The 24,240-nt window shown below is 46.9% G+C and overlaps 1 protein-coding gene across 4 annotated transcripts in view; it reads right to left on the reverse strand.

Moving 5' to 3' along the window:
- Positions 1–1,986: 1,986 nt before the first annotated feature.
- Zasp52 (Z band alternatively spliced PDZ-motif protein 52) overlaps positions 1,987–24,240 on the reverse strand; it is a 72,817-nt gene continuing 50,563 nt past the window's right edge. For 2 of the 4 annotated variants that reach the window (XM_089581304.1, XM_089581305.1), the window contains exons 9-16: positions 23,609–23,891; positions 19,889–19,954; positions 18,772–18,859; positions 10,820–11,375; positions 10,140–10,326; positions 9,080–9,200; positions 5,275–5,390; positions 1,987–3,591 (exon numbers count right to left, since the gene is read on the reverse strand). In XM_089581304.1, coding sequence (XP_089437430.1) covers positions 3,514–3,591; positions 5,275–5,390; positions 9,080–9,200; positions 10,140–10,326; positions 10,820–11,375; positions 18,772–18,859; positions 19,889–19,954; positions 23,609–23,891 — 1,495 coding nt within the window. In that variant the 3' untranslated portion in view covers positions 1,987–3,513. Of the gene's footprint in view, positions 3,592–5,274; positions 5,391–9,079; positions 9,201–10,139; positions 10,327–10,819; positions 11,376–16,926; positions 17,014–18,771; positions 18,860–19,888; positions 19,955–23,608; positions 23,892–24,240 lie in introns of all 4 variants that reach the window. The other 2 variants (XM_089581306.1, XM_089581307.1) reach the window with 2 other exon arrangements.

Raw genomic sequence — 24,240 nt, forward strand, 5'->3', positions numbered from 1 at the left:
TGTTTTCAGGGACGATAAGTCCATACATCAAGTGAGTATAGATCGAGAAATTACGTTTCTGTGACGTGAAAGTATGCAGGTCACACTGATACGTATTTTCGTGAAGAGAAAATGTATCGTAGACGACAAGTACTTATGTAGTTCCTCACCGTATACGCTTTCCTTGGCCTTTGGAGATTTTGTGACTAGCAAGTTGCCGTGCAGTGCCTTGCAATTTGCTGGAAAGAAATACCAGCGCTCGCAGTGTAATAAAGCGACGCTGGTTGTAGCTTAGAGCACTGTATTTAGAGAAATGAATAGTATGAAGAAAGGCCCCAAAAACACAGGAGTAATGAAGGGGGACGTTGAAATGGTGTACTCGCACTCCTCTCAGTTATTCAAGGCGCACGAATTTGTGACTGTACCCTTAAAATCACTAGCAACTGTCGCATTAAATACGAAGTCATTATTTATCTTTTCTTGCCTATAGAACACAGACCCTGTCGAGCCAAAATCCGTGCCGAACAAAGGGAGATCATCAGGAGGGTAACAGCTGCTGGGCAGCACTGACGGAGTAAATTGCTCAAAGGTTCATTTTAGCCCTCACAAATGCCAAAATAAGAAAACAAAAATACATCTCCCAAGAACTCCCACATCGAAAAATGGGGAGCGCCTTTTCTACGGCATAGTACAACGAAGCAGAGGCTCCTCCGCGGGAACATTTGGGACCCTACGACACTTCCTCTCGCCCTTTATAGCCCTGCTCGTGCAAATCGGTCCACAGGTTGCACTGAACCAAGGCCCCAGGAATGCAGCTCTCGAGAAGAACGCGCCATCAACCGAAGGCACCACAGACAGCGCCCTAAAAACATTCGATTGGACCTCCGCATTCTTTCACTCACCTCCGCCAGCTGAGGCCGACGAGGAACACACATTCGCCAAGCTCAAGCACTTTCTCTCCCGTGTGATCCAGTGGCTCACTTATTAACCGACCTGGAATTCCCCATTATCAGGTCTGTGATGGTTATGCGGACAAAAACAAAACACGGGTCCGGTACTTGTCTTTGTGCCCAGCAATCACTATTCTTCCTCCCACTTCTCTATCCTTCCCATGTCCCTTTCAATGGCTGCTCCACCACCGGATCTTCGCCCCCTTCTCTGGTCTGGCCTAATAAGAGACGTCGCCCAAATGCTGCACCCCACAGGAGCCACTCTACGCACTTCCCGGCTCCTGCGTAAACGACCAGGTCGCCTATCCTAGGCAACCTGAACGTTGGTCGCCCTAAACGACCTTTTCTTCGCTCACTCAATTATGAGGAGTGTTCGATAACTTTTGCCTCCTGGGTTGTAACATTTTAAACAATTAGTGAAGTTGAAAGATCTCACCTTAAAATGAAAGTTTAGAATTTCCCCTCAGGCTACTTTTTAATGAGCGCATAATGCGTCACGACAGGTAGGGAGCATATTAATAAGTGATGCGCTCTTGGAAAAGAGAACACTACAAACTTTATTCTAAACCAGGCACCTTGGTTTTCCATCGCTTACTTTCCAAAATTCCGAACTTCCAATTCCCTCAGTTGCACAGTGGGAGGGAAAACTTTATGAACGCCGCTTGAATTTTTAAATTAAGCTCGGTTTCTTGAGTCGAGTGTTGTGCAGCACTTGGCGACAGTGATTAAAACGTGCAGCTAGACACATTATGCATTTTTCCTGCTTCTCTTTCTGTAGTCTGCTGGACGACATCTTTTTAAATCATCAATTATTGCTCGTGAATACGCCGCTAGGATCCTGCCAGTGCGCATTTTCGTGAATTATTTGCCCTATATATTACAAGAGAAATATCTCTTGTTCGTGCCCCTTGGCCGAAGATTACAGTTGACGTGAAAGGAAATGCTAATTATTTTCTCGCGTAATCTTACAACCATTCCAGCGAATGTTAATTATAACTCCTTATTGGAGACTGCAGTATACCTGAAAGTGAAGGCGAAATAAAATACGACCACGACATTTCTAACAGTTGTTGGCATTAGCTTTATTCGTTGTACACACTTCAGCATTGAGACTTCACAACAGAGGCGAGTAAAAAAAAAAAGAATGTGTGCCGCCCGTGAAGGTATGGCACAAAGACAACATGGCATAGTAAGCTGGCACATATAAGTATTTCGCCCTTTTTCGACGCTCTTCCAGCGCCACAATACGATGGTGCAATACAATAAACTTATGCCTACAACAAAGTAACAAATAAGACGACTAGAACTTCCATCGGGTACGAGACCCAGTGAAAACGAAAACGGGAAAATGCAGCACACTTGACGTTAGCAGAAAAGAAAGGTATGAACTGGTGTATAGCTCAACACAACGAACCCGACGCCCGCGCTGTAGTTAAGCGCTCTTTATAGCTGTTAGCGCGAAAGGTTGCGTCCAATTAAATTGCACTTGATGGGAAGAAAGAAAAGGGCGTCGCGGGTGGCTCAGTTTCTCGCTTCCAACACTTGTCGTTTGTGCGGTTCATTTGACTTTTTCTTCCCGTGGCGTCGATTAGTACTTCCAGCCGCTCGCTCTTGTGTTCCTCGTGCACGCGCGGCAAGCGATTGCGTTGCTTTAGAAGTCTTCTCATCTTTGTTTCCTTGCTAGCTACGCTAGCTCTGATGGCACACATCTACTCGAGCTCAACATCAATCGCTAACCAGATGGTTTCGTATCCTTGTTTCCTCGTCACAAGGCACTGACCATGACACAACATTGTGAAAGTCTTTCCGCCCTTTTACTTCTGCGTCACTCTGCGAGAACGTAAGGCTTGAAGTCTTTCGTAAATCTAAAGAGAATAAAAAAAGTGCTTAACAGCACCAAAGTCTTCATATTAGCGATATGTCGGGAAAGTACCTTTCGGAAAGATTTGGTTGTTTCGCGGCTTGTATGCTTATGCTGTTTAATTGCACACGTTTACTAGCCCGCATCCGTTAGCTTACGGGCGTATAATACGTCCCGAAGGAGCAGCAAACGTCATGCAAACTCTCTTTGGCTGAAGTGCTCCTGAATGAGTGGCGTTTCAGTTTCCGCAGTCTTTTGCGATTTTCGAGAAAGTAACACTGAATGCCAGACGGATTTCGTACTTTCATCAATGTATAATATATCGCCACGAATATATGCGAAACGGGGCGTACATTCAGACTTCATTCCTTCATTTTTTGCGTGAGCTTCCAGCTTCGGCGAAATAGCGCCGCTCCGCAAAACCAATAACCTTGCACAGTGATAGCCGGCTAGACTACTGCAATCGACCCCGTTCCACACGCTTGAACAGCCTCGCTTTCTCGTTGTCTCGTCCTTGTGAAACCTTGGCTCCCGGCTTCCCAGCAGTATTGTGTGAGGCGGAAAAAAATAAGGACAAAGATTTTCAGCTTCGCGTAAATATATAAGGCTAGCTATCGATATCGTCTTCCTTTCCCTCTATCTTGTGTTTCATGACTCCGAATGCCCCAACGAATGCCCCATAGACGCTGAGTCCATCCCGCCGCATGGGAATTAAGGGCCGGCTTAGCGGGCGTGCGCCTTGCAGAAGGGTCGTCCTCCTTTGGCAAAGAAGCTCTGTCCTTCGAGGTTTTTCTGGCAGATCTGCACAAGGTCAAGAACGAAAAGGTTACACTCAGGCTTCAGGAAACTGTGAAGAGCCACCCAAGCTTGCAACAAGGGAGGACCTCTGAAATCGACGTGCCTGTATTAGGTCGGCAAAACTCTATTAGCGCTCAGTTAAAGCTTTAAGTTCTCCGGTGCGTGATCGTGAACGGCAATGAGTTTACCGCGCTCGAAGCTCTTTCCCAGAAAAAGAAAAAAAAACACTGCTAGGTAACAGAAAAATGCTTTTGCTTTATTGGGGTTTAACGTCCTAAAAGCATCTCAGGCTATGAGAGACGCCGTAGTGAAGGGCTCCGGAAATTTCTACCACCTGGGGTTCTTTAACGTGCACTGACATCGCACAGTACACGGGCCTCTAGAATTTCGCCTCCATCGAAATTCGCTCACCGCGGCCGGGATCGAACCCGCGTCTTTCGGGTCAGCAGCCGAGTGCCGTAACCACTGAGCCACCGCGGCGGGGCTACAGAGAAATGGCTGAATGTTTTGATATATATATATATATATTGGTAATTTCTAAAGACGAATATAGTTTTGTACGGTTTCGGTAAACACGCAGAAACCTCACAGCAGACGAAGGGATGCAACGAAAGAAATGTATGGAGTTTTAAAATTACACCGGCCAATTTTCCTTCGGTTCCTCCGACAGGCAAAATAATCCCAGGGCATTTGCGCTGTCTTCATTGAGGAATACTTCACCGAATTTTTATTCTGAGCGAAATCCGATAGTTTGATTTTTTGTGGCTCCGTCGCCTTTTGTTTGACAGGAAAGGATGCATTTATGTCTGAGAAATTTGAAGTTAAAGTTCGAACATTTTTCTCGCCGCTCTAATTCAAACTCGCGACTTTGGAGATGACGTCGCGTGCACCGCATACTCCGTGATCGTGACCGAAAAGAGATGAGCGGTGCTGTATAGCCTCACATGTCCAAAAATAAAAAATATACGGCAGTTCAGGTTAGCGCCGTTTCCTTCTGAAAAACGGCCTGTGACGGCGATGACTGGTTTTCATTGCTCGGTCTTTTCTCGCTTTTAATAGCTTCGTTTTCAGTGAATTCAGCCTCTTTGTCCATACAATGCGTCAATAAATCGATAAAGGCCCGCTTCAATCTGTCGGCAGTGTCTCTTTAAGAGGTATGCTGCGGGCCCTACGCCAATCGCAGTGCCGTTTGCAGTCTGCGAACATAATGCAATCTTCAGCGCTGATCAGAGCAGTAGGAGTGGGTGCGGATAACCGCTCACTTGTTTTTCATTAGCAGGCTAGCTGCGGTTCACTCAAAATTCAGAAGAAATAAGCTCTGCGGCGGTCGAGCGCACTCACTACAAACGTTCGCTTTTAATTTCCTTCTGTAAGGAGTGTGAATCGGTCAAAATGCCATTCATTGTCATTGATTGGCTTCTACTACACGCAGCAAGGTAATAAAACTGACTCGCACTTCCCTTACGATCAGTCAAAGAAGCCATTCGGTGGGGAAGAATAAAACACTTTATTCCATCGACTTGTGGCGAAACTACTATGTACGCTCAGATGCCGGTTTTTGACTTTGTATTAAGCTGTGCCATGACTGCTCTAAGTTGTGTTCATCAGCTCATATTTGGTATCAGCCTCCCCCCCCCCCTCCCCCCAAGTATTTTCGGTGTTTGCTGGACAGCGCGCATGACTTACCGTGCACTTGAAACATTGCGAGTGGTAATTGTTGTTGAGCGCCTCAACCCAGCGATCTCCGGCCTCGATCGGGAAGCCGCACCCGACGCACTTGGTGGTGAAGAGCTCGTTCCAGTCTGCAATCGGGCGTAAATATTATATTTCCGGGTCATTGGCACAGAGTTGCAGAAGTGATGGAAGTTTGCTCTGAGTTCTTTAGTAGGCCAAATTTGTTTTGTAAACTACTCAAAATGGGCTAACTCAAAGGAACCCTTTTATTTTCGTATGTTGTTCTGCGCAGACTATTTCTTAGTAGCACGAAACTGCAGCCCCTCCGGTGTTTCTCACCGCGAGAGGTCAACGTGCACACACAGCACATGACCCCTGGATGTTATACTAGTTGCAGCAGCGGTTGATCAAATCCACACTTCAAAGAAAATCCCCTCCGAAAGAAAGAGCACGCTTCAAAGTGTAGTCTGGGTACGTCCGTGTTTGGATGTAGCTTCTCCAAACCAAAGTTAAGAGAATAGCATATCGCACGCACATGCTCACAGTTACCGTCTTTGTTCAGTCTAAACAACAGCACCCGGTCTCTGGCCTTGGATTGTCGCCGTGAAAGCTGGATGAGCGAGGTCTCAGGTTCATTCTCTTCTCAGGAGACAAGAATCAATAAAGTGAGGCGGAAACGAATGAACATCAAGTAAAACGGACGAAAGAAGGTAGAAAAAATTGTAAAGGTTATTGAGGAACCAGATACAAGGCATATTGATGAAGTCGCCATAAACTTCGAGCTGTCCTTGTGCGAGTCGATCAGGAAGCCGGAAAGCAGCGAAACTATTCCGAGGGAGCAAGGTAGGCATACAGTATCTTAAGTACGTATTGCTTCCCTTTGTTCCTCTCAGAAAGCGGTGCTCATTTTGCCATTTGTTTACGGTGTGAATGCTTCATGAAAAATGCGATAAAGGACAAGCTCGCGCTACTAACGCGCTTCCCGGCCTCGCTCGTGCTTATATATCATTGAGGTCCGCTCAGGCAAGTAATGAAGCGTCGTTCCTGTGCTTTCTCAAGAAAAATAAACGTCACGGTAGTCCGTTCTGCGCGTAGATGCGTTCAGCTGGGATTAAGCACAGTTTCCAAGAGGGTGCTCCACTCATGGTCACAGTGACAGACCTTCGTCGTCTCGGGTGACTTGCAAGCGGATACAGCGACCGTCAATTGCACAGGATGGGTGACAGGGACGCTGTGCGTGAAAGCAACAATATAAGGAAACATTCTTATTTTTTATTACGCTTTCTTGATCACTATTTGATTTTGCCCCAGTTTTCTGTTAATTTCTTTCTAGCATTATTATTTTTTTCATCGCTTTGTACATCGAGGCAGTTGATCTGCGTGTATTAAACGGCCACCCGTGGGGCGTCCTCATCTACCTTCATCTACATATTTTAAGGCGAAAGACTTTAATGTCTCATCGTTGTAAGCAGCAGTTGTCGACAGAAATGTCACGCTTTTCAATTGGTCGAGACGGTCGTGACGTCACAGTGCGCGAATTTCAAACGGGGCCAATTGTACTTTGGCTAGTAACCATGCAACCAATTGAAAGGATCGTATAGTGATGCTCCAAGTGGGACGGAACTTAGTTAATTGCTTAATTACCCAATTAGCTTAATTAACTTTACGAGTCAGGTCATATAAATAAAGAAAACCGAGTAGGAAACTGGTAGAGCTCGGGAATCGAACCCCGGTCTTCGGCGTGCGAGACGAGCATGCTATCCACTCCGCCATGCCAGCGCGATGGTTTGGAATGAACAAAGGCGCGTCTAGTGAATACGGTGTCTTCGCTCACTCCCAGCCTCCTCCCTTTCCTCCTGGAGAGGTTTAGGTGTCTACCGAGGTATGAGAGACAGATACATTTCCGTTCCTCAAAAACTAATTTACCGACGAGCGAGGCGTAGAACCGAATGGGCGATGGCGTTCTATGCATTCCCTGGCAGCGTTGCAAGACGCTCTCGCGTTCCACTCTTAGAGGCGAAGCTTAACATTTTAACCACACATCAGTGGCCACACTTTAGGTCAAAAAAGCGCCCCCCTGAATTTCGACGGCTGTCCATCGAGATATGCGAGACAGTTACTGGGTAATTTTCTTTCCTCAAATACAATTTTCATTTTCTTCATTACAAGCCCTCTTTGCGTTCTTTCACTCCCACTTCCTCCCTGCCTCTACGGTGCGGTTCAGGTGTCCACCGAGATGACAGAGAATTACTGCGCCATTTCCTTTCCTCAAAAAGCGTTGCGTTCAAAGGGCAAGGCATCGCGCCGAACGGGCGGTGGTGTTCCGTGGACCAACGTTACTAGACTAGCTTCTAGTAACGTTGCCGTGGACTCTCTGGCAGCGCTACAACACGCTGTCGCGTTCCACTCGTAAAGGCGAAACTTAAGCGCCATTAATTAGAAGTGAATTAGTATTCAGACATTAATCAGTAATTAATCATTAATTAGTGATTTGTCATCACTTAGTAGTTAGTACTCAATTATATGTGACGCCACCAGTGCCACAGAAGCAGCGAAAGTGGTGCGGAAAACGCTTTCGCCTGTACGCACTTTAGACAGTCAAAGTGGCCCCTGAATTTTCTCTCCTCCTGTGCAGTTTCAATGTGGAGCACTACTACGCAAGAATTAAGAGCGGGCCGCTAGCTTGGTTTCAGAAATAAAGAGAGCCCCGCACCAAGTTTCGTGAAGAATGACCTGGGGTTGGTGAGCCCGTTCTTTCCAGGAACCTTGCATTCCAAACTTTCAGCGCCTTGAAGTCCTTGTCGCGGTTTTTACTAACCAGATGAGCTCGCGTGATCGACACCCATGGGAAGCTATACTGAGTAACCCCTACCTGACGCTCTAGACGTTATCTGCGCTAATAAATGTCAAATTTTGCTTCGTGATTCCAGGCCTACTCTATTGGACCCTCACCCGGACCCTCACCCAAATTACCCGGAACGACCTTGTTATTTTTTTTTTGTCCTCGAGATTGTAATCAAGCATCCACCGGTGCAGCTAACTTCCGGATGCTACGACAGCACACAATTGATGGACCAAACTTAATCGGCGGAACGGGAAAGTCCAACCTTGCAGCAGAAATCGAGAAAGCAAATTTTCTTCACGCCCGCAGCTTGGCTAGTTTCAGTGTAGTGAATAGATAAAGTAGGCTGTTTCCTTTTCCAGGCGTCCTAGAGAAATTCGCGTTCCATGCTTTAGAAAATAAGCACACAAAAAATTAGAAAAAGACGCACGCTCTCTCATTCAAACAATTATAGCTTGCGCGACATGAAGGATTTTTGTCCCTCCTGAACCACGTTCAATCGCATGAGAAAAGAAATAATCGAGGCGCCACTGACAAGCTTTCATAAACTCCTGATTCATGTCAGTGTAGCCTTTTGGAAACACTCTTGTAAAATAGTCCTCCGAAATCACTGTTGCGCTACTTGAAGGCGCAGTGCCATTTCTGCGTGGTAAAACAGCGCATTAGAATCCCGTCAGCGTTATTCTGTTCTCTGAAATAGACCACAAGACAAAAAAAAGAAGAAATCGTGGTCATCTCCTCTAGACATTTAAAAGAAAAGCTATTTGATAAAAATTGCGTTGAAAATCATTCTTTTTTGGCCAACTTCCTGTAAGCTTAAGCAGGCGCTCAACTTCATGCGGTACAAGGCTTTTCACCAGTCAGATAAACAAGCTTGCAGTCCTGAAGAATCCTATTAGAATATATGAGATTTCGGTAGTTGAGATGAACCAGGCAGTAATTTTTGAGGCCTTGAGGGCAAAGCGGTTTACTCACCCTTCTCGCAGTAGGGCATTCCGTCTTCGAGGTAGAATGAGCTGTTTCCAAAAGCCGTCTTGCAGTATGTGCACACGAAGCACTCTGGGTGCCAGGTCTGCTCGAGGGCATTCAGACAATCCTGCGGTCAGATATGTGTAAGATACGGGACTAGTAAACAAGCGGTAATTTCTATCGTGGTTAAGTAAATAGCACACAAAAGTGCACGGACAGGATATAAAAAAAGACGCTTCCAGCGCGTTCAAAGTTAGATGCTCAAATGCTTGCCCTATAAACCTGAGACTGTGGCGACTATTTGAGCACCACTTTGGTTTATGATGAAGTATAAAACTACACTGCCCCAAACTGCAAATGCGCTAAACTGAAATTTAGCGCTTCAACAGCCTAATTGCAGCGCTTTAAAATTTGTTGGGGATGAAGGCAAGAGAAGTTTCGCGGAGAGTGCGAAAATTCAGCGATCGGATTTGCTCCCGCTAAATCTGTCTCGTGCAGAATGGGTTTTCGATCAAGCTAGCCGCCAGAGATTATTATTATTATTATTATTATTATTATTATTATTATTATTATTATTATTATTATTATTATTATTATTATTATTATTATTATTATTATTATTATTATTATTATTATTATTATTATTATTATTATCGTGATAGTAAAAGCGGTTGTGGGTGAGTAGGTGATGGTGGTGGATTGTAGGTGAGCCCGAATATGGCTGGAAATGTTCATCTTTACTCTTATCCGATCGTAATCATTAGAGCGCCGAAGTAACTAAGGTGCAATTTCGGCTTATAGATTACGTCTCTGCATAATGTTAAGACCGAAATTTATGACGTTACTAATGATGCCCGGATGTGTGCCTTTCTTTTATTTCTTGTGAGGCCTAAAATTGCGAAAATTGCGGAAAATTTAAATTTCTGCGTGAAAACCGTGGACAAGAAACGTTGGGAAACAGCTCTTAACGCATTTTCAATTACAGGAATGGGCTGACCCAGCATCCCTCTCGTGTGGCAAATTCAATTACTTTTCACGAGAGACTTAAAACGCTCCGGATACTTACGCCCTTGATGCGATGCCCGCATTTCCTGCAGATGGGCGCCATGTAGCACTCGTAGCAATGCTCGCAATACAGTTTTCCCTGCTCCTCGACGAAGCCGATGTCCTGAAGGGACTTGCGGCAGCTTCCGTTGGAGCACAAAAAGTGCTCCGGGCACCAGTTGCGCCCCAGGGCAGTGACGAAAGGGCCCCTGCAAGAGGTGCCACGTCAGATTGCAGCTCTCGCAGTCCAACTCCCAAATACGAACACGATGACAGCATTGCAGCATAGATAGCCGAAACAGATGCAGGGATTCCAGCCGGTAGCTGCGACCTCCATGCTTGGACTGGATGTATTAATAATCTTCAGTCCGAGCAGAATAGAGTCTGAAGCAGGCATATGGTGCATGAATACGGAAACATAAGCATGTCACTCTCCCTAAGAAACAGAGCCATGGTAGTACTTTTATATGCCTGTAGCTCAACGTAAGACTTTCGCGTAGATGACTAAATCAAGCTTCAGTTCGTAAAGGCTCACTTTCACTGACAAAACGTTCGATGCCTATCAATTCACGGGCTACAAATTTCAGCGTTGTCCAGCAAATGAAGTAAGCATCCCAAGCATCCGAAAAACCAGCAACCGAAGCTCAGTATCAGATGGCGGCGCTCTCGCATAGCGCAGCTCGCCGCCGGGGCGTCACACACCTGATGGGCGATCCACAGCTGGAGCAGATGGGTATCTTGCCGCCGATGGCCTGCGTCAGCTTTCCGCGGCCCCTCTTGGGCGCCGGCCGGGACCCGGCTCCTTGGGAGAGACCTGAGGGGCCCGTAAAAGGTGCCGATGAGGCGCCAGTCGACAGCGCGGGCGCGGGCGGACCCCAGGGCCCACCGTTGCCCATCTTGGCCGATGGCGCGCGTGCCACCGGCTTGGGTGCCGTGGGCGGTGGCACCTTGACGCCCGGCTGCCCACCGAAGCCCGACAGCGGGCTCGGCGAAGAGGACACGAACGAAGGCGGCCGCGACGAGGCCGGGCTCGACACGGGCGAGTAGGGGGACGCGGAAGGGGACGAGGGCCGGAAGGGCCCGCCCGGCGCCTGGCTCGGGCCGCCCCACTTTGGGGTCGAGGGCGCAGCCACCCGCTGGGTGCCCGGCGGGGGTCGGTACGTGGGCACGCTCGGAGTGGCGTTAGACTCGAGCACGCCGCTGGACAAGGGAGTGGGGCCACCGGCCTGTGCGGGCGGCCAGGTGAACTTGGCACCTCCTTGCCGGCCGACACAGATGAGATCCCAGGTCGTCCAAGTGGCACCAAAGTCAATGGGCGTGAGGGCGTCGCGATAAAAGGAGGGCAGGAGAAAGAAAGACAGGAGAGGTAGGAGGAAAGTAGAGAAAAAGGGACAGAGCCAGGTGGAAGAAAGATGAAAGACAAGCGAAGAAAGAAGAGTCGCGAGAGCATGCTAGTGTAAGATTCTATGCCCTGGAGCGAAGACATTGGACGTTTTATGTCCAATGGCGACCACCAGAAGCCATCTGCTATAAGGCTAGCAACGCCGCGGGATACATGTGGCTTTAATGAGAGGCATGTTCTTTTATTATTTTATGCACACATACTATTGAATCTACCATCACAGCTCCTCCGTGTGTATCAGTCGCGTGTGCTTCGTAAGGAGTTTTCGGAAACACAAATAAGGTTTGATATTGTACTATGCAGAGCATTAAAACTTTTTGCTTACTTTGCGCCTGAATAACGACTCTGAGTACAGCCTAAGTTGGACGCGCTGATTGCGGTGCTTTATAAAAATTAATACTTGTTTTGTTACAATAACTTGTTTTTAGAGTAAACGCAGCAGTTCCCTTGAGAATGACGAATAGTCAATTAAACCACTCTTCAAGGTCAAGAAAAACCACATACGAGCCAGTGAGCACGATTATCATGCTACGAACCTTAGTTTGTTTTGTTTTGTTTCTTTTTCAGACATATGTGAGGCGATGTTAGCATGCTGAAGTGGCGCCGTCTTTTTCTTCCAGGAACATCTGGATGCGTGCTATCTGTTTGATTATTCAAACTGGTCGTCTGGCGATTATCTTCCCATGTAAAATGAGAGATCCCGAGATTTTATTTGCCGTCTCTGATAAAGCAGGCGTAGTAAAACTGTTGAGTTTTTGTTCACCGGTGCTAACATCTGAAAAATTATGGCCAAAGCCATGAGAAATTTCTAAGGAAACGAGAGCTTATTCACCGGCAGGAGCACATGCATGCTGTGCTTTATTTGTGCTTTATTTAAACACACACCACAGGCAATTATCACACTCGCACAAGTACTGCATGCGTTGGTCCATTCCCACTGCAGCAACGAGAACAAGTGCATGTTGGCCGATCCCAAAATGCTGTTCAAACTGATTTATACACTGAAGAGAAAAGGTACAAATACGTCATAATTACAGTGCGGACCGCATGTCTCACGGGGAAAAATGTGAAGCAGCAAGCCGATGCAGAACGCGCTATGCAATTTGACACTACAGAATTAAAGAATATAAAGGAACGTGGTGCTACCCGAAAAGTTAACGCTGTTATATCATCAGGAGTTGCTTCAAACAGGAGTATTTGATGTTTAAACCACTGCAGTGACAATAAAAGAGCATTTAAATGAAAAACATGCTCTAACATGGGACTATAAACACGCAGAATGGCCGAAGAAAACGCCTCGATAGCGATTTTAGTGTCTGAAATTTGCTGAAAGTCACTTTTTTCTGTACTCTGGACACACGAAAGCGCGAAATTCAAAATGACCGCGACGTCAGTGCCTGTTTGAAACGTTTCATGCTTGGCGGCGCTGGCTTATTGGTGTTACTTCGGCGCACCCAAGCTGGCGCTACCGACATCGCTACTAGCGCGCGCATGCCGCCTCAATCTAAATTGCACCTTTCCAATAAAGGATGTCTACACGTCGCCACATTGCTCATTCGGCTGTTGTCTGCACCTGACGTAAGCACAGCGGAAGCGTCAGCGGAGCGGGTTTATAACAGCCCAGAGAGGAGGTGCTTCGGCATCCTCCTCGCCAAATGGAAAGGCCTATACCCCAGTGTTTTCGCAGGCTATATGCATAGCTAGAAAAAAAAAAAATGTTGGACATGAGGTCAACTGTTAAGGAACAGTCACACCACATCGAGTTTCTTTTGACAGTTCCCAAGGGGAAGTCTCCACGTGCCACGAGCCTCTCTGGAGGTTAAAGAGAAAGTCACTTTAGAATTTACGAATTAGAATTCGACGAATTTAGAATTCGATGAGCTTCAAAGGTTCGAATGGACGGAGTTTGCAGGTAAACCACAGCAAGTAGTTGTAGCTTATGGTGTGACAAAAAGAAGAAAAAATTGTCATTGGGACGGCGTCAAGGTGTGTTTATGGAGAAGGGTCACCCCATCCCATCTTTATTCTCTTTGGGGGAAGCAGTATTTGACGTAGGCTGTGAACGTTTGCCACGTGTCGCAAATTCCTCAAATCAGTTTTTCTCATCTGGCCCCTCTGACCGGTCCCAATATAACGACTCTAGCAGAACGCCAATTTTTCAGCGCAAAAGCCTCTGGAAGCTACAACCTCGGAAACTCAGTCAATAACAGCGCTGGAAAACGCATTTTCATTTCTTGCTTTCTTTCTTGTTCCGCAACACTAGGCTCGAACGTTACTTAATTTCTAAAGGAAGACCCTGCAGTGTCGTCCACAAGGTCAGAGCTTAATCATCCTGGAGGTCTATCTTCCGATAGCCAAGTTCGATACAATTAAAAAATAGCCACAGCTGTGACCGGCTTCGTCAAGCGGAATACGAAACTCCATAAGTTCGATAAGGCGTCGCTTAAGATTGGGGGTAACCCAAGGGGAAAACCTTCCGCCTCGCCGCCCAATGTGGTGCCGGATGACGGCCCTGTTCGGCCCCCGTCGCCAATACCACGGATATTGGATATTCGACCCCAACAGTATGCCGTCTAACTGAGAAGTTAGACGCGAACTTTTTTTTGTTTTGCCTCTTTTTTTTTTTCCAGCGAGACAGAAACAACTGGAAGTCTACAGTGTGCAGTAGAATTCTCGGCTTGAAGCTATAGCTTCTATGAGGTGTTCCTGGTATCAGTCATGCCGCCTCCAACGTATGGGTAGGTTTTACTCAAGTAAAGTGGAAGTGTTGCAGGCGCTCCGGGTACTAGGGGGTAGGTGGGTGTTAGAAGTTGGTTGGTTCGTGGATTGGTGATTGAGTGAGTGCAGTGCACACTCATCGGAAAGTGTGAAAGCATGGGCTTATAATAGCCCCTATAATACAGTGGCACGATGAGACAGACGCCCACAAACTGCAAAAGTAAACGAGTAATGTCCACTCAACTCTCTTCCCTCTGGGGACGGCTCTTATGAGATGGGACACAAAACTTCTACGATGATCATAGCGGCGAAAGAAAACGTTTTCTTAACCCGACTAATCAGTCTGAGTTGTTTTTATTCTCCATGTGTTTTTTTTTTTATCTACTGCTGCTTTAAATATGACGACATGTTTATTAATAAGACGAACACTACAACCTCTTCAGAAACGCGAATTATGAGTGAAAGTGGACGACCACCGGTTGCGTTCTTTCGTTCGGAACACAGTCGCGGCGGGCGCGGTCCTCCCCTGTACAGATTTTTATATTATTCTTTCATGTCATTGCCCATTGTACTCCTCTCCTCTTTCTGCGCTCTGTCCTCTCACTGATCCCTTCATTCCGCTGGTCGCGGCTCAGTTGCTTCAGGACGAGAGCAGATGCCGCGGCCAGCAAAAGTCGTTTCCTTCCTTTTTGTATTTTATTAGTCTTTATTTATCAATAAAGCCACTAAGAAGAACAACATCGCTCGGTAAGGCTAAAGAGCAACAGATACGTCTCACAACCACATATGCAGCCGTTTAGCGTTTAGTCAAATACGAGGGATCTTGCACGCGATGCACACAAAAAAGAATGAATGAACGCTAAGGAAAGCATTTACTGTTTCTGTAGTTTTTTCTATAACCTTTCCCCTGTGCCGAGCAGTGCCATGGTACATGCCCGTGTTATAACGTAACTTTTTGCCCTTTCATCGACAGTTGCCAGATTATTCTTTTCAGCTAAAATAACGTGAATTAAGACTCTGCACGTGCTAAGAAACACTACGCTAGTCGCTTTGGATTTTTTTCCTGAGGCCGAGAACGTGTATTTCACTGTTTTGTTGTTGATGATACTGATATATGTACCAAAATTTCCTGAGCGTATAAAATGCAAGAGAGAGGGAGAGCGTCCTTTTATTAGCGCGTAGAACAAGAGCTCAATACATCCTGCGCCTGGCTGACCAGGGCCAACTGGCCTTACAGATGCGCCGACGACAGGCAAGTACTCTATAAGGAGAGGAGTGAACTGAAGGTAGTGAAAGGGCAGGACAAGGCGACGGGACAGGAGAGAATGCGTAGCTCCAGACTGGCATAGGGAGTGCCGCAGCTGGGGACAGGAGGGGTCAGGAAGCAGTCGGGAGAGGAAGACTCGGGAAGGTGTAAACGATGCAAGCCAGAACTTATCGCAGGTATGCGCACGGCTGTAGTATGACATGCAGCCGAAACTGGGGCTTTTGACAGTAGTCTGAATTGCCAAATGAGGCGGCCAAACCTGATCGTTCGCGATATTCACCCATGATCCCGAGCCAGGTCACGTTAACCACCAAGTAGACCACCCTCCCACGCATAAAACCCGCTACCACCACCCCGCTAGCCGCCATGGTCACAGTCCATCGTGTTAGGGTCCCGAGAATGCGAGACCAAGAATGGTTATCTTATTCACATCTTAACGCCCTCGCCCCGAGAGCAAGCGCTGGAACGCAGTGCCGTCTCGCGGCCGAATGCCACTCATGTTTACCGCACAACTTAAATTTTCATACTGCCACAGCTGATATTCACTAACTCTGCGCGGCACAGCAGTTCCATTGAGCCCTTTTTTTCTTTTTCGCCGTGTCTTTCGCCGTCTTTCGCCGTGGGGCAGCCCCACGAGTTCTGATTTTGCCACACAGCTCGACTCGCTGCCTTTTAAACGGCTATTTCGGTTCAGGGGCGTCTCAATATTTGACCTAAAAGGTAAAGCACAACCACTGGTTGTTGTAAATAATATTAATGGTGTTAATCTTGCGCGTAAACCGCAAAAGAAAAAATCTAACCAACTAGGGGGATTCGAACTGCACATCCAAAAAATAAGCGCTAGCCCTCTGCGCTACGGCACCGAAGTATACAGACTCCTCTAATTTTATCATTATCCCTCCTCATGAAAATTCTACTTGTTGCGGCTATAAGGGGCGCTACTTAACCGAAATTTTAGCATTAGAAGTCGCATTATCCTAAACGTCATTGGAGTCTGTATTTATGAGAGGTTAGTTTCGATATTCTTTTTAAGGTTGAAATAAATGGTAAAAAAATACTAAGCAAAAAATACAGCCATCCAACCATCCTTTTACATGCTTCTGAGGCTAAGAGAACGGGATTACGCTATCCGACTGGCTACGTTTCTGGAGGAACTAGAGACCTATTTAAAGCTTGCCCAGATTACCGTTTTTATCATCCTCCCTTCTTAATTTAGCATCACAGCCTTCTTGCTTGCAATTTCGCTGCAGCGCTTTCAGGGCACCGAATTCCACAACAGATTCCAACGTTAAGAGGTGAGTGAAATAAACAGCTTAACAAAATTCTGACCTTGTGCTGTACTTTACACGACTGCGCAGACATCAGCGCATGCCTTACTGGCAGGCACTTACAACGAAAGGGTGAAAAAAAATGGCTACTAACATTCCAGGATGTCTTCGAGCTCTGGTTCTTCATGCGCATGTCCGTTGCCGATGCCGTTTGTGTAAGGCGTCGTGGACTCTGTGTTTGCTGCGTGCATCAGGCCATGCATGTTGTTAGAGACACTGCAAACCACCCCATCAGTCACTACAAACGCCGCCTCAGACAAACGTGCTGTTAGCCTTCACACCGGGTCACACTCAACGCCACACCGTTATAAAATTGTACGAAACAGAAAATGGCAGTAGCATGCTAAATTAAACTGGGTTGCAATTAGACGTAAGGTAATTAAAATGGCTTTAGATTAGGAAGTTAATCTCAATAAATGATCTGCTCTGTTAAAATAGGGTTTCTTTTCGAACTGCTGCTTTTCTGTCTTACATTCAAGCATAACTTTTTTCTCGACAAAAACATGCACAACTAGAAGGTGACCGCTGACAGCCACATCACAAACATTCAACGTTTCATACAGCTTAGCTCTATTGCGCATTTAGCAGAACATTTAGCACATTTAGGTCTGGTTTTTACATCGCGCTTCAGTACTTTTGATCAATACAGCCACGCGTAGTTAAATGCCGTTATATGGCTGAAAATACTGTAAGCATAGCTAATAGTATTCTCATATTCTAACGCACAGCTATTACGATGAACAGAGGTTAGATTGGGCTAAAGTAAAACAAATGAACAGTGGGAGCTATGAGAAATAAAAAGCAAGTAATGTCTTCATGGCGCTACATTATTGTGTACGAACTGAGACTCAGTGCTTCAGCACGCTGTACAACTCATCACATCAGAAAAAAAGATTTCGAAATCGAGATGCCACACATATTCGTGTGTAATATAGGTGGAAACTATAGTTTTTTCAAGAAAGTAAGCTCAGTGCGAAAGAATAAAAACATGATACCCTGAGCAAATACCAGCGGCTACCTTCAGGCCTGTAGATTCATTGTTTTATTTTTCTTTTATTTTGCATTAGTAAGGCATAGCGTACATCTCAGAGCAGACACTACAAATTATCTATGTAGTCCATTCAATTTTTTTCCACATTAAGATGTTTGTGAAATTTCAAGGGTTAATATGCGAAGATATTCACAGACTCAAACAAACTGCATTTTAGCTTAATGCCACGAGGCACCAAGAAATCAGTGGATAATGAGAGGTTTATACGGACTCTCATCATTCTAGATGCTTACGATCTATCTTTCTATGCGCCACATTCGAAGATCAGGGTGTACACGATAAGATGCGTAATATTCGGCCGCGGGATCTTTCAAGGCCAGCCCAATCTCCTCATCCTTCTATAAGTTTCTGCCATCAGCTTTTGCCTAGAATAATAAGAAGCAATAAAGTATACAGGTCAGTTGTTTTGAAAACGGCTCGTCGCCTCCTTAAAACACAAACTGAGAGGTCTACCGACCAACCAACTGACCTACTGACTTATTCGAAGGGGCTACTGAGGCCCAATAACAGAGGCTAGTTGTTTTTCTGGTAGCATCAGCAGTAAGTAACGAGTTTGGGGCTCGCAAATTTACAGGTTGATAACACTAGAGTAACCTTGGAAAATACCGGCGTTGCTGCAGACCTCTCCCATCATATACATATTAGAACACGCAAGTTGTACTGGATGTACTAGGGGATTTTCTTTTGTACAGTGTTCCTGCATTCGTGCAGCGATTACCAACTCAGTACACATTCACACAGCTTCGAGTGGGCAAGAAACGTCACAACTGTGAGCGCTCACTCCCGACAACAGCCGAACACAAGCCGAGCAAGCGAAGGCTATTTTGCAACTTCTCATGTTTCCTTTTTTTTTTCTTGAGCGTCTATGCAGCTCTCGTCTTCCCTTACCTGGTACTGGACGGTGCGCGTCACCCACGGGAGCCGTCACCGGATGCAGCGGTGTCACGCCACTGAAAGGCGGGGTCGTCTTCGCCGACTGTCAGGTAAGCACACAGGAAACGCAGCGTCAGTAACAGAGTGCGCAGTGCAGATACCTTCTCTTGCTTCCTTTTGTTGTCCTTATCGCTACCTCCTCAGAAGATTAGTCCTAGCTGCTTGTGGGGCATAACCACATTTCTATTTGTCGTTTTTGAAGTCTGTTGTATACAGGCTCAGCAAGTAGATACCATGCATTAGCTGGAACTGGTCTCCCTCAGCCGTTCCGGAGAAAGGTAAGATAAACGGTCAGCCACGGCTACAAAAAACAAAACTTTTCAAGATGCGTGTCCGCGTTACAGTAATACTTAGCTCCTTATTTAGAAGCAAATGTCCTGCGCGCGATTGCAATTGGCTCCGTATCCTTGCTGAGACATGTTCATATTCTGATGCGTTATTTACAGTGCTACTGAAGATGACATTGTCATTAAAAAATACAAAAAATCTCAAATTATAACCGTTTTATATTCGAGCACGCCGAAGAATGGAGCCATTCTCGCTATTATGCAATGCAAGCAATGTTGCACTACCCTTTTCTGCACGGTACTATCACCTTACACTCACCTGTCACCTGGTTCCCTTATGTAAGCATGTTAAATAAGTTTTAGCCAAAGGACCAAAAAGAAAGGGAAAGAGAGAGAGAGAGTGCGTGCGCGCGTGTGTGTGTGAGAGAGAGAGAAAGAGAGAGACAGAGTTCGCTTGTGAAGTGATTCAAACTGTAGGGACATACCGTCCCGTGGTGCTGTCGTATTATGTCATAGTTTTTTCCACGTGACTTGTCTTTTACGCCGCCTTCCTATGCGGATAAATTATTCGTAACACACACATACCCTTAGATTTTATGTAGCATATCTCCGGTGCATGTATGTAGCACGTAAAGTCATGCATAACTGAGCTTTGATATGGTTGTTCTGTTTACGATTTTCTCTTTACTTGTGAGGCAATTATGTTATTGTAAAAAGCAAACTTTATGTTGATTAACTTTTTCATTGGTTCGCAATCTGATTGGCTGCCAATTGGAACGCCTTACCTGCGGAGTCAGTGGCTTAGAACCCGCCACGGGCGAATGCGTTGGCGCCTGGCGGAAATCAGACCGCTGTCCAGGGAACAGCGGAAGTGCCGCAGAAAAAAAAAGAGACCAAAGCGACAAACTCAGCAAGATGCAGGGGTGTTCAAATGTGCAAGTCAACATAAGCTCGCATGCAGTACACACACCACGCGTAAAGCATTGCCGTTGCAATTCACTCCGCAGTGTGTAGGAGCGCTCGCAGTACATGCGGCGATACATTTGTTCGTTTTTGTTCTCTTTCCGCGTTCGCCGTCCTGCGCGCCTGGTAAATTCGTATATCTACACATGCAGCTTCTCAGAAAATATTTGGCCCACCGCATCCGCTGCTGCCCCCCGTACGGGTGAAGCCGCGGCTACCGACCGGGATGTAGGGGTGAGCAACGATCAACTACTAGCTAACGGCACGGTTGAAATGTCTGCTGCGACCACATGGCGATATAAGCGGACATGTCGCGTTCCCTCAAAGTTAGTTTCGCTTAAAACCACAAACCACGCGGTTGCACGGCATATTTGCAATCGCGCTGTCATCCGCCGCAGTCACGTATTCCTACTGCGAATTCCAGAGGCTGAGAGTCACGATCTACTCCGCTACTTTCAGTGCCCTGCCACGGCGGTTGTGCTGTTTATAGAAACTGCATCCGCAAACGATGAGCATCCCTGCATATGTGCGTGTGCGTGTGTTGCGTGCGCGCGCGTCTGTGTGAGTAATTTTTTACATGCATGTGTACGAGTACATGTATCGACATGCAATAGGTCCACCCGGTTTGTATCTTCCATCTATTTTAAGATGTTGAGATTGTATCGTGACGGAACAAAGCCAATATATGCGATATTTTCTTAATAATGTGGTCCCCATCTCATAGAAAGGATGCGGATATTGCGCACTAGAAGGATAAGTTTTCGGAATGTAATGTCTCAACCGAGACCTTTGAGGAAATAAATAAATAAAATAAAATAAAAATTGCAGAGAAAGCAGGGAATCCTGAAGTTAATATTAGTTAATATTAGTTGCCACCAAATACGCGCTGAATGGTTTAGACATATAATTAAAAAAATAAACGAGCACATCTCTCTTGTTAACGTTACTACGCCATAAATTGAAGCATTTCCTTAGTGGACGTCCGCCCAGTTTCAGCGGCACGAAAAATTTTTGCTGCCCATGGGGATTATCAGGAATCTATTAAAAGTGCGCTTTACCGCATTGCCACATTTGGCAACAGTCATAACGTGCTAAAAATGAAGCAGGAGCGAGAAATCCGTGAACTGAAGAGCAGCGGCACGTACGGAATACCCCATTCGTGTGTTTGTACCGTACTTCGCCCCGTACACATCCGGTGGCGCTGCCTGTCTGCCTGCTTGTTACAAGGCTCCATACTTCCAAGCAAGTATACAAGGAAAACAGCAGTGGCGAGCTCTTTTGTATAAACAGCGAACGAAAATGAGCGGCGGCAGCAGCAGGAGAGTCTGGGCACACTGCACGATAGAAACACGGGTTAGGCTCAGGCACACAGTCAGGCGGCGGCGTGGCCAGCCCACAGCCAGGCAGCAAGGAGCAGCGCGTCTCTGTGGAAGCCGTGCACACTATACACTACGACTACACGATCCGAGCAGACCACGGAGTGTCGGGCGCAATAGCCGCGTGCATCCCACGAGCGCGCCTGTGCAGAGACACCGCGCGCTGCAAGATCGCGACCAGAGGCATCATCGTGAGGCCGTGAGGAGCGTTAAGAGCGGGGCATTTCCGGCTGCTCATCCCGTCGTGCATCGGTTATACGTGGTTAGTCTTGATCGTGCACGTGACGGCCAGGAAAGTAAACAGAACCCAAGGTGGCCAAACTGGTTTTTGTTGGTTTCTCTGCACTTTATTTGAAAAGCATTTCAACACACGATGGACAACACAGCGAAAATGTTCGTTCTTAACACTCCTCTTTGGGCATCATAGTGCGGTCCAGCAAGTTATTACCACGGTATACACACTTCGCGTAGATAAGTCCGCGACGCTCATCAAAGAAAAATGTGTCCGCTACACAAAACATTCGAGTAGAAAAGCTGACGCGACTATTGCAACGCTGAAACGAACAGCATACAGTGGACATACACGAGACAAACAGGTGCCAAGCAGTCGGATGCCGGGCTTTCTTAGAAAACCGTGAGGGGATTTGCTCTTTTCTAGCGCACATTCTTTTCCACACACGTGTAGAGTGGTGGTCAGCAATCAACACAAAAGACTAGAACTCTGATTGCACGAACTTGTCAGGCTGTGCCACCTCTATCCACCACACAAAACTCAAAAGAACATTTAAATATTGCGGAACTGAGAAATGAATACGAGTTCTGCTTCTTATTCGATTTAGCATAAAGTCTGTGCTTTCTAACACGTGATTTCACAGTAGACACCACTCTATGGCAACATTCTTGTTCCTTTGAAATATTAGTATGCTGGATAAGTTAGAGAACAACAATGAACTTTGAGTATTTTCCAGGTACTCTTCTGACACTTGACATTGCAAGAATCCTGAGAAAAATGCAAACATTTAACATTCGACTGGCATATTAAACGTACGGCAGAACAAAATTTTCTACTCTACAGAAATGTAAAAAAAGAAGGCATTATCACACACATCGCCTAAATGTCTAGAACAGAGACATGTGCGGCGTGTACAGTTCAACATCACATAAAAAAAGACAGGAAAGAAATGTGCCAAGAAAACGGCAATATAGCGTTCCGAAGCAAAAAGTGAATACGTGTAATGAGTTAGACGTTGATCCTGATCGCTTTTGGCCTACCGTTCCTCATACCAATGACGCCATTGCTGCTTCGGATTTGACAGAAAGCGGCGTGTTTTAGTCTCGTGGCTCGCGGTTTCGACGACGGCAAAGGTGCACCACACTGTAACCGCCATAAACGGAAGCACTCTCGCCGCGCTGTAAGCAAGCACTGGCAGAACAACAACACTGCGATGAGTGGTTATCGCTCAACGATGTCTGCAAACATTTGCTTTTAAGAAAAAAATAGGCCGTGCTATCTTCACCCCCTCTGACTGTTCTTCGACTACTGCCTGCTCTAGTCGTGACTCATAAGGGGAGGGACCTCGCGTCCAAAGCTGGGGCTGTTTCTTTTGCGACGGTATACTGAGTGATTTACTGATGAAATGTTGCCGCTTTGCGACAGGTGACAAGCAACGAATGAAGAGGCAAGCCGCCCGTAACATTGCGAACAAATACGTGTCTTTTCCGAGCATGGAGAGAGAGTATGTGAAGCAGAAGCATTCTCTTAGCATAGAGTGAGGTCACCACAAGAAAGATCAGCTACAGCCACAAGCTCAAAAGAAGAAAAGACTGAGAATGAGAACGTGCTCTTCATAATGCCCCGGCCTAATCTGAGCTCTGACGGGTACATGGCACAGGGAGTACCTACGCAGAAAATTGGGCGAAAGCATCCCTAAGCAGCACAATCACACCACGCCTCGACACAGCCGCTGCTGACCGACGGAGGCAGCCGTTCCGTACCTTGCCCACCGGCCACGATAGAATGGTGCCGCGCTCGAGACGCGCGAGTCCTGAACCGAGCGCGCGCTGGGCTTGGCCTCCCGTCGGTGCCGCGGCCGCGGTGAGCGGAAGCGGCGACGCGCGAGCCTGCGCGATTTCCTAGTTCTGGAAGACTTTGCGGAGGTTACTCACGCCCATGGCAACGGGGGAGTCATAGCAGATGCCGGGGCTGTCGGGGGGCGGCGGTGGCTGGTCGGCCAGCGGGGCCGCCGCGACCGGCGAGTGCGCCGGCGCCGCCTGGGTCGGCGTGTACGGAGCGGCGGCAGGCGTGTACTTGGGAGCCGGCGGGGTGTAGAGCGGGCCCTGCGGCGAGACAGCTCCGGCGGGAGCCCTTGGTGCCACGGGCACGACGGCCGGCGCCGGGGCAGGCGCGGGAGCAGGAGCCAGAGGCACTCCCTGCGGGATGTGGCCGCCCCTGCACAGCGGGCACCGAGGACGGTTCGCTCAGGACACTCGCGTCTGGCAGCGAAGTCATGAAGTAGCGCCCGCAGTCGCACTATGAAGACGCTGAATTTCCCGCTACTCAAACGGGAGTAGTTTAATTCATCGACACCTCATAGCGGTGTGTAGATACAGGGCAGGACAGAAAACACGTGACCTCAGTCAGACAGAGTTATCGTTTGCCGATAACATAAACCGGTATCGCTATAAAAGCTTTTTTGGTTTTGAAATTGCTCCTCGAAACTTCTAGCCGAATTTATTATGCCGGACATCACTTAGGAGAAGTCAACCCATGTCCTTTACTAAGACCATGAAATCTGGGC

This window comes from Amblyomma mixtum, chromosome 3 (assembly GCF_055824585.1).
Source record: "Amblyomma mixtum isolate Tamu chromosome 3, ASM5582458v1, whole genome shotgun sequence".
NCBI lineage: Eukaryota > Metazoa > Arthropoda > Arachnida > Ixodida > Ixodidae > Amblyomma > Amblyomma mixtum.